This window comes from Branchiostoma lanceolatum, chromosome 6 (assembly GCF_035083965.1).
Source record: "Branchiostoma lanceolatum isolate klBraLanc5 chromosome 6, klBraLanc5.hap2, whole genome shotgun sequence".
Classification (NCBI taxonomy): Eukaryota; Metazoa; Chordata; class Leptocardii; order Amphioxiformes; family Branchiostomatidae; genus Branchiostoma; species Branchiostoma lanceolatum.
The window spans coordinates 8,454,934-8,464,946 of NC_089727.1; the positions used below are offsets into that span (position 1 = coordinate 8,454,934).

Consider the following 10,013-nt stretch of genomic DNA (forward strand, 5'->3'; position numbering starts at 1 on the left):
ACTCTGTAGTACGCAACAAGTTTATAATCACTCTAGGCGTGGTACTAGTACTACGACGATATGATAGTTATGAAAACGTAATCATAACGTTATAGAATAAAAAGTTATAAGTATTCGTTTCAAGTGGTTAGTCTGGGGGGAATCTCAGTGTATATAAGGTAAACGTTCCGCAGAATCGACAGAAAGTTCTTAGTTACAGTCTCTGGCTTAAACTGAGGTGTTAGATATTCTATGCGCGGGCTATTGAGAGTCGTTACCGTAAGTCTTAGGGCTCGTGGTATGAAGGACATTGAATGTTTTTGCGAAGACTAAGCTCGGTCCCCATTTTTCAATGGTCTGTCCCGGTGCACCTGTCCCCCACTGCGCATCCCGTCTGCGCAGGTGACCCTCTTTTCCCGTACCACTCGTGCACAGCTGCAGCTGCTCGCCAGACCTTCTCTCCCAGCTCATTCCTACAGCACAGCTGTAACACCTGCATCAACATGTCGCTGACCAAGCTCAGTATCGATAAGGTCGACGTCAAGGGGAAGAGAGTCCTCATGAGGTAAGGTCGTCGCATCGGAAGATACCGTGCGCCCCCCTCCCCCTTTTTATAGCCCCGCCCATCCCACTACAACCGGCACCACAACATCATGTTGTATTTGCTATTAATATTATGTGTATAACTTAGGCATTGTGCATTCCTGTGTTGATCAAACGATGGGGTGAAATGATTGTAACGTTCAGAAGTGTCAAAGAACGCAGTGCTATGTCTGGTATATGCCTGTCATTGGATATAGCTTCATACTTTAGTTTAGTGGTCATTGTGTATAAGGGTCATTGACCTCTGGATCAGCCATGCTCGCACGTACACCACGTACATTGTACAGGCTATGCAACAGTATTTTACCTTAAGTGAGGGTTAAGGAACTCAAAGGCCGCTGCCTCAAAAGGAAGAAGAAAGTATTATAAAGAAGGTTCGACACCTCAAAGTTTTTAGCAGGGTGCACAAGGAAATTTACATAAATCGAACATGTTTGACTTCAGGGGACAATCTGCAATGTGAAAATAAGCTTATGTTTGTCCACTCATTCCCATTGAAAAGCTACTTTTATATAACCTCCAGCAGAGGTCATCATACATGCAGTTGGCTGTAAACGGTATCCAGGAGCAAATTTACGCTGGCCGACCAAAGCAACTCATAGTCATACAGTATTAAATCTGACGTGTTCCTCTACCATTCACCACAGTTTATGCCTTGCTGATATGTGCAGAACAATCTCTTGAAAGTTCTGTGTCGCACTACTTTATAAGCGAACTACTATTGACAACAGGGTCTCCGATAAAAAAAAACGCAATAAATTTGAAATATGATTACCTCCCCCTAAGGGATTGAGGTGTTTTTTGGTATGTCTGTAAGAATGTCTGTCTGTGTGCCAGTCTACTTGTCTCTGTGTATGTTTCTGTACTACAGTTTTTGTATATTCTGTTAGAGGATGCATACTGTCAGAGGGTACAAAGTCTGCCATCTCTTATGCAATTGTGAAATTTAAACATGACATGATGTGCAAATAGTAACAACGTCAAAGTCATTGCTGTCATATTTCTATTTGTCCCCAGTGATTTATCTGAAAAGTACAAATTAGGATATGCAAGTTCAAGCTTGAGCCTCTTTATATACTTCAATTACTTGTCTTGCGAAATGATGTGGTAAAATTTCTATCTTTCCATTACAGGGTGGATTTCAATGTCCCCATGAAGGGAAAGGATATCACTAACACCCAGAGGTAAGTCCATACTTAAGTGTACAACTACAAGAAGGCAAGGTAATTGTATTAAGTTTTCAATGTGTTTAAGTTATTAAAATATATATATTAATAAGGCTAAGAAAAAGTAATTGTCAAGCCTTTTGTTTAAAGACTGTACTACTACTAGTGATTAATAACTGGAAACATAACATTGAAAACATTAACTTTGTTTTGCTTAACCATGTTTTTGCCCTGATAGTAAAGTATGTAACATAGACATAATTCCACCATGGTACATAATTCCGCAGCTCTGAAAAGATACATCAAAACAGATACATGTACTACTGCACTCCTTTATATCTGAACTGTGCATACCTTGGGGGTGCTGCACTAGAGATCTCTTAAACCCACTGTTTTTCAAAGTGGCAGATTTATGTGACCTGGCGGATTAATGCATGGTAATGGAGGTTTTATTCAACTTCAGTACTTTTACAATTAGCGAATATCTATATTCTGATAAAAAAACATCCCTTTTTATCTATGTTAGAATCGTGGCAGCTGTCCCCAGTATTAAGTATGCCCTTGACCAAGGAGCCAAGTCTGTGGTACTGATGAGTCACCTGGGTCGCCCCGACGGCAGACGGCAGGACAAGTTCTCTCTCGCGCCCGTGGCTGAGGAACTCAAGAAACTGTTGGGGAGGTAAGGAGGTTCAGTTTGTGTTAATTTTGTAATGATAATACAATGCAAGTTAGCTGAATAGGAAAATTAAAACAATATTTATTAAACACCTGATCTTTTTAGGGATGTTACGTTTCTGAATGACTGTGTGGGTGGGGAGGTGGAGGCGGCCTGTGCTGACCCCGCCCCTGGGTCTGTCATCCTCCTGGAGAACCTACGCTTCCATATCGAAGAGGAGGGGAAAGGAGTGGATGAGGGAGGGAACAAGGTAAGGGCTTTTTATATCATTCTTATATGGTCGTCTTTTCAATGTACTGGTACTTACAGAATGTGCATTGAAAGATGGAATAAAAATCTAGAAATGCAAAATAAAAACATGAAAATGCGATAAACCCATGTTTGTGGAGAGCCACACCTCAAGCACATGAAAGAACCCATCACACTTATCGAAAAGAGTAGGGGTCCTTCCTGGTGTGAGTGGATCAGACCTTACAGTCTGGTCCAGTTTGACATCTTGAATGAAAAGGTGATATTCACCTGTTATTTCAATTCTTCCACCAATGTAGCATATCTTAATAAATGAATGAATAGATAAATGAATAAACATTAGTTGAACTGTTGATTGCTATGCTATCATTGGTTGAACGGTTAATGGTGATGGACAGTCAGGTTCAGTCTTTTGCATCAGAAATTGCGCTGCTGTTTATGATTGATAATCAGATCAGGATTGGTCTATTCTTGCTGCAAGTCATGTATACTATGACTAGTTAAATAATGTTGCTGTGTGCTGATTCCAGGTGAAGGCAAAGCCAGATGACGTGACTGCCTTCCGAACATCTCTGACCAACCTGGGCGATGTGTACGTCAACGATGCCTTTGGAACGGCCCACAGAGCCCACAGGTAGGCCATTGGACAATGGCACCATCCCACTAGTTTCACCCGCAAAGACTGTAAATGCAGAAATGTTTGCGGTGTTTTTATGTTCGCGGTTTTTGCGACCACCGTTTCACCGCAAACTTAAAACCACCACAAACATTTTTGTCCAATACTGTAGCAGCATGTGACTATTTCGCTGACGCAAACTTAACACCACCGCGAACACTCCATTTTCGCCTTAGCGTGAAATAAAAACCACACAAACTCAAAGGCATTTACAGTACTGTAAATACATACAGTAACTGTTACTTTCACGGTGGTTTTTATTTCACCAAAGGAGGGGCAATTTCTAACGTCTAGACATACTTTGATGTGATGTTTTCTGTCCACAGTTCCATGGTTGGTGTGAACCACACCCAGAGAGCGTCAGGTTTCCTTCTGAAGAAAGAGCTGGACTACTTTAACAAGGCTCTACAGAACCCCAACAGGCCATTCCTGGCTATCCTTGGAGGGTAAGGCTTGATAGACTAGCTGTCCATCACAATTAGCAGTTCAACCAATAATAGCATGGCAATTAACAGTTCAACCAATGAGAGAGCTAAAACAATACTTTTAGGAGGGGGACATAATACAGCATTGCCATACATGCTCATTGCTGCTATTTTTTGGCAAAGCTTCAGGAGCTAGCCTAATTGTCTGTGGGACTGGAGTGCTCAAAAATGAGTGTTAGTAAGGGATGAAGTCTGCCATGTCTGATTGCCTTGGTAGTATATACATGTATTACCACCTGCAATGAAAATGGTAATCGAAATTGTACATATGATTGATCACTACCTTGTTCGTATGAAACATTATATATTTTACATAATTAGCATCATACTTCCAGGTCATTTCCTGAAGGCAAGGCTATTTTTGGGCCTGTGTGCAGTACAGCCAGGTAAATGAATGACCACCAACACAATATGATACTTGTTCCTCTTGCTTGAAAAGACTTTTCATCAATTACTTTTGCTGTTTTATGCATGCAGCTGCTTTGCAATCAAAGATGATCCTTCCAACTGATACATTCTCTCTTCTGCTAATGGATTTTGGCTTCACAACCTACAAATTTGTACAATTACTATTGCTTTGAACACTATGGTTTAAAAGAAAATGACAACAGACAATGATGTGGTGGTGGTTAATCATGCCGGCATTACTGCTACATGTACTGCAACACTGTTTTTCCAGTAATACGCTTAAAGTTCTAGATAAGATTTTCTTTAGGTTTTTTTGATCAAGGTCAGGATCTCTGCCAGTACAATGAACTATTCTACCACTAGAGGGATCCTGATCGGAGTCTATACATTTTTCTGAATGTGGATATTTGCTTAAAGAACAGAACATTTCAACTTCGATTCATGTCGCTTCAAGTCAATGGATTGAATTTAAACTGTGGATCTACACTGCATAAATGGGAGCCCAACTGAACACATTCCTAACATCCTGATGGCAATATCTGTCGACAGACACTCCAATTGCAATATCTTCGACGATTCTCCTATCTTGCAATCTCTACTCCAACATACTGTAAATGCAGATTAGCGTTTGCGGTTTTTGCGTCAAACGTTTCACCGCGAACTTAAAGCCACCACAAACATTTTTGTCCAATACTGTAGTGGTATGTAACTATAGCGCTGCTGTGTACTTAAACCCACCGCAAACACTCCATTTTAGCCTTAGCGAGAAATAAAAACCATGCGAACTTAAATGCAATTACATTATGTTCGTTCTGTATGTATTGGTTGTTAGAATCAATGTGAAAATGCTACATAAAGAATTGGAATGGTTTATAGATCTTTCCAGTTTGATCCATACTTCATAAAATCTACTTTCCCATTAGAATGGTGCAAGACTGAAACTTGTCTGGTGTAGGTATGAATAAATGTGAAAACAATTTATATCTTGTCATACCACACACAGTGCTAAAATCAAGGACAAGATTCCCCTGATTGAGAACATGCTGGACAAGGTCAACGACCTCATCATCGTGGGAGGCATGGCCTTCACCTTCCTCAAGGTCATGAACGGGATGAAGGTAGAGTATGCTGTCCCCTCTTTCTTAATTCTTAACTGCTATATATGATATGTAGTCTAGTGCTTGCACTGTGTCACTGTGGTTCAAGGACTAAAAAATTATATAGAAATAGAGATTGTTTGAGAAGGATTTTAAACTTTTTTCCTCTTTCTTTCAGATTGGGTCGTCACTCTTTGACGATGATGGGGCCAAGATTGTCGACCAATTGATGGAGAAGGCGAAAAAGAATGGGGTTGCAATCCACTTCCCGGTGGACTTTGTCACCGCGGACGCTTTCTCGGAGAACGCAGCGACTGGCACGGCCACCGTGGAGTCTGGGATACCGGACGGATGGATGGTAAGGGGGCGTGTGGTCGTTTCGTCATTTGTGATACGCAGAAATCTGACAAATGAGCACTGGGGAATGGTTAAAGATGCTTACTTTATAGGGGGCAGTTAGCTTCAGTTGCAAGCATCAAAAGCGCCCCCTATTAATCACTGTCAGTACTGCAGCAGCACTGCAGACGTGCAATAATTACTTTCACAGCTAAGGGTCCCCACTGCCAAATCGATTGATTGCTTCAACGGAAGCAAAATTTGCTTCTTGGTATTTACAATTGTACTGTATTGATGATGTTCTAGGAATCTTATTAGCTTCATCTAAAGCTATACGATATGAACTTTGGAATAGAAGCATTGAAAATGCTAATGATAAGCTCATGCTTTTCCAAATGTTGCCAGAGAAGTGCATTGAAACAAATGTATGGTGGATTTTTGACATACACCATTTCATTGCACTGCTGTAAAACCAAAGATTTTCTATTTCTTAGGCTCTAAGCCATGCATGTCTAAGATGTTTTCATTCTATAAGGAAACATATAGAATTTGTCTCTGTTTTATAGGGATTGGACTGCGGCCCAGAAAGTGCGAGAAAGTTTAAGGAGGTGATACTTCGATCTAACACCATTGTTTGGAATGGGTAAGGAATTTTTTGTTTGATTGTTTGCATTGCATACCCTGTAAATGGCCTCATGGTGTAACACACCAGGTTTGTACTGAAGAGTACAAGCTGCATATCCGGACAGATTTGTCTTACACCAATGTTAAGACATATCAGATATAAAAATTTAAAAAAAAACATGTATTGTACATCACTGTAGACGGGGTGTCTTTTTTTCTTTCAACTGTTGTCGAAGATAGTATTTTGAAAGACATAGATGTAGACAAAGTTTGGCAGTTCCAAGCCCACAGTATTCAGTAGCATGCCTTGTTTGAACCTCAAAAATTTGGCAAGCCCCACAAACAAATCTTTCATTTAGGATTGGCAAACTCAAGTTACAAAAAAAAATATCTAAAATATGCTTTAAGCCCCTAACATAGTATCGCTTCTGTCCCATATTTCACATTACTCTGAGCAAGTTTTCTTGATTCCATCCTAAACCTCTTAATGAAAAAAAGCATATCAATCTCTGACAATAAAATGAAAAAAAATGAAATGCTATATGCTTAATATAAGCCTTTTCATGGTGTATGATACTGTAGCTCATAATGATTGAGATGAATGTTTTTTGGCAAGGCCTCTGGGAGGAGGCACTTCTCATGTATTCTTGTTGTATTTTCCAGGCCAGTTGGTGTGTTTGAGTTTGAGAAGTTTGCTGCGGGCACTAAGGGAATGATGGACGATGTTGTGGCTGTTACACAGAAGGGAGCTGTCACTATCATCGGTACATGTTGCACCAAAACATTACCTACTGTTTTTGTAACATGGTTATGATATATATCACCGTTTTTGATCAGTGTGAAATAAGCTTTTGATTTGTCGGTGTCTTGTCTAAAATAGCAATGAAGATCATGAATTCAAACACCAATAGGGCTGTGTACTAGTACATTGATTTTATATTGTGATCTGAACCTGTACTTAAACCACTGTACCTAAATCACTACTGTAACTAGACCATTGTACATGTCCTGACTTGTACATAAACCACTGCACCTGTACCTAAACCACTTAACTTGTACCTAAACCACCGTAGATGTATCTAAACCACTGTACTTAAATCACTACTGTAACTTAACCACTGTACCTGTCCTGACCTGTACCTAAACCACTGTACCTGTACCTAAATCACTGCACATGTACCTAAACCACCGTAGATGTACCTAAACTGCTGTACGTAAATCACTACTGTAACTTAACCACTGTACCTGTCCTGACCAGTACCTAAACCACTGTACCTGTACCTAAACCACTGCACCTGTACCTAAACCACTACACCTGTACCTGCACCTAAACCACTGTAAACTTGTACCTGAACATTTTTTAGGTACACAGCCCTAGCACCAAGAGATTTGGACTATTTCAGCTAACAACATGATATAAATGTTTTTTTCTTCCAGGGGGAGGAGACACAGCGACTTGCTGTGCCAAGTTTGGCACGGAGGACAAAGTCAGCCATGTCAGCACCGGGGGTGGGGCTAGTCTGGAGCTTCTGGAAGGTCAGTACTGAAAATTGTAGTCATCTTTTAATCTCATTACGGTGTCTTTCGCCATGTTGGTGTTTCTGTTAGCATTTCAGTGAATCATAGCTCAAGCATTTTTGGACATCTCTTGACTACTGCTAAATAGCTCAAAGAATAAGACCACTCGTAGATTCCAGTACGCATGTGCAGTGTCAAAGGTGAAGGCCCCTGAGACATAAACAAACCCGTCTGGATGTTGTTATGCAAATAAAGACAATGTCGAGACGAGAACTGTTTTCAAGCCAGGAGCCTTCTTCACCTTTGACACTGCACATGTGTACTCAAATCTACCAGTGGGCTTATACTAGAGTAGACATTAAAGCTTGCTGACAAAACACAAAAATGCTTTGTACACTGTATGATCCATTGAAATGCAAATAGGGACACCAACTTGGCTGTTAGCTCCTACCTGTTTTATTGATATAGAAAGTTTGCGAGTAGGCTTTGGCTAGAAAAAATGGCTTAGATTTTAAGAAATGTTTGGTTTAGTGTACAGTATATATTAGATTAGTATACAGTATACAGACAGTGTATACTGTATAGTCACAAGATTTTGATTAGACATATATTTCTTCTTTGAACTGGCTGTTCTTGTCTATTTGTTTGTTTAAATGGTATATTCTTTTTCTTTTTTTTGAAAGCCAATAGATTCTAAAACACAAGTTGTGGTTGCCACAAAACAACTAATTTTTTTGTTCCTGTGTGTTTTTCAGGTAAAACATTACCAGGTGTGGCAGCTCTTTCAGACGCCTGAACTGAAGCATGGAGAACCACTGTCAAACTGTAGAGGGGACATTTGAAAATAGTCGGGAAATGGTAGCCTCTATTGGTGCTGTGTTTTCGACACTTGTGTTCAGTACATGAAGGCCTAGGAACAAAATGGTGTGTTTCCAACTGACTCTAAGAAATACCTGCTAACCCTAGACTTTTTGGGTGATGGACTCATGGCAAAGGACATAAAAATTTTCGATCTGACTTCTGAGTGATGAAAATCTCGTAGGATTAATTTTCCAACATGTTCTCATATCTGTTGCAATAGAAAATTCTGCTTCGACATTGTATATCTTTATGATTAAGATCTGATGTTGAAATACCAATGTTTCAATGAATTTCAGTTTTACAATATTGTTAAACTGTATTAGTGTATATTTTGTTGGATCATTTTGTTTTTTGGGGGCTGAAATCTAAGAAAAAAAATCCATACTTATACTGACCCTGATTTTTATCAGGACTGATCATGAAATTGGAAACAAAACATTGATTTTCCTAGGCCTTAACAATGCACATTTGCACCTCTTAGTATTTGTGGCCAAGGGGAACAGTGGAACTGAGAAACCCCTGTAAAAAATGACTGTACTTTTTCAGATATATATCATACAATGTAGGTGTACCATGTTTTCAAAGTCTTGTAACAATTTTGGCAATTGACTTTTGGAAGTAAATTTGGATCTAGCTGTGTGAGAATAGACTGATCTTGACTGTCCATCACAATTACCGGTAGCAGTTCAACCAATGATGGCATGGCAATTTAGCAATTTGACCAATGACAAAGCTGGTGCATGTCTGTGAAAAACTTGCATTTTCAAGTTCTTAATTTGTATTTTTACACCTTGACAGAGGTGGGCAGGGCTTTTGGACCTGTCTATTTGCAAAAGTCGCGTAAAAGATTGGTAGTGATGAAATTTACCATGTAAGGAACTGTTGAAAAGCAAAGATATCTAAAGGTATCATATTGATGATTTTCAATGCTAAATGTATAAATGCAAATGAAGGCTTAGCCATACATGTTTAAAGCACCGATTTCTGTGAAACAACAGATATTTATATAGCTTAGCTATAAGTATTGTTCTATATCTGAGAGAACATATTTCATATTGGTGAAATGCTTTACTTGGGAGTTGTGTGTTTATAAACACATACATTAAAAGTGTTGTTGTACGCTGTCTATGGTGGAGACAATTGAATTGTATGTGGAACAGACTGTTTATTGTTGTGTTACAAAATAGGTTTCTGCTGGCTAAACTCCTGTGGCATGTTATCTGCCTATTTGGCCAAATTCTGCTCTTTCCAGCCAAATTCTGCTCTTTCCAGCCAAATTCTGCTCTTTCCAGCCACCTCTGGAGCCTGGTAGAGGCTGTAGCTAGGATAAGACTG

At 39.6% G+C, this 10,013-nt stretch overlaps 1 protein-coding gene across 2 annotated transcripts; it reads left to right on the forward strand.

Moving 5' to 3' along the window:
• The first annotated feature begins 362 nt into the window (after window positions 1-362).
• LOC136436402 (phosphoglycerate kinase 1-like) lies at window positions 363-9,804 on the forward strand. Of its 2 annotated transcripts, XM_066430366.1 has the most exons (13): window positions 363-544; window positions 1,716-1,766; window positions 2,275-2,427; window positions 2,530-2,674; window positions 3,204-3,307; window positions 3,676-3,795; window positions 4,170-4,220; window positions 5,246-5,360; window positions 5,518-5,697; window positions 6,242-6,318; window positions 6,963-7,063; window positions 7,737-7,835; window positions 8,573-9,804. In XM_066430366.1, the coding sequence occupies exons 1-13, from the start codon at window positions 483-485 to the stop codon at window positions 8,611-8,613; spliced, it is 1,299 nt and encodes a 432-aa protein (XP_066286463.1). In that variant the 5' UTR covers window positions 363-482; the 3' UTR covers window positions 8,614-9,804. The 2 variants fall into 2 exon arrangements, with proteins under 2 accessions (XP_066286463.1, XP_066286464.1); XM_066430367.1 differs by lacking the exon at window positions 4,170-4,220.
• The last annotated feature ends 209 nt before the right edge of the window (window positions 9,805-10,013 follow it).

What these genes read in the sequence shown, in the direction of transcription:
- LOC136436402 (XM_066430366.1), top strand. Translation starts at nt 483, where the DNA reads ATGTCGCTGACCAAGCTCAGTATCGATAAGGTCGACGTCAAGGGGAAG. An exon ending in TTCCTGGCTATCCTTGGAGG is followed by an intron (nt 3,796 to 4,169) that starts GTAAGGCTTGAT and finishes TCATACTTCCAG; the next exon opens with GTCATTTCCTGAAGGCAAGG. An exon ending in TAGTCTGGAGCTTCTGGAAG is followed by an intron (nt 7,836 to 8,572) that starts GTCAGTACTGAA and finishes TGTGTTTTTCAG; the next exon opens with GTAAAACATTACCAGGTGTG.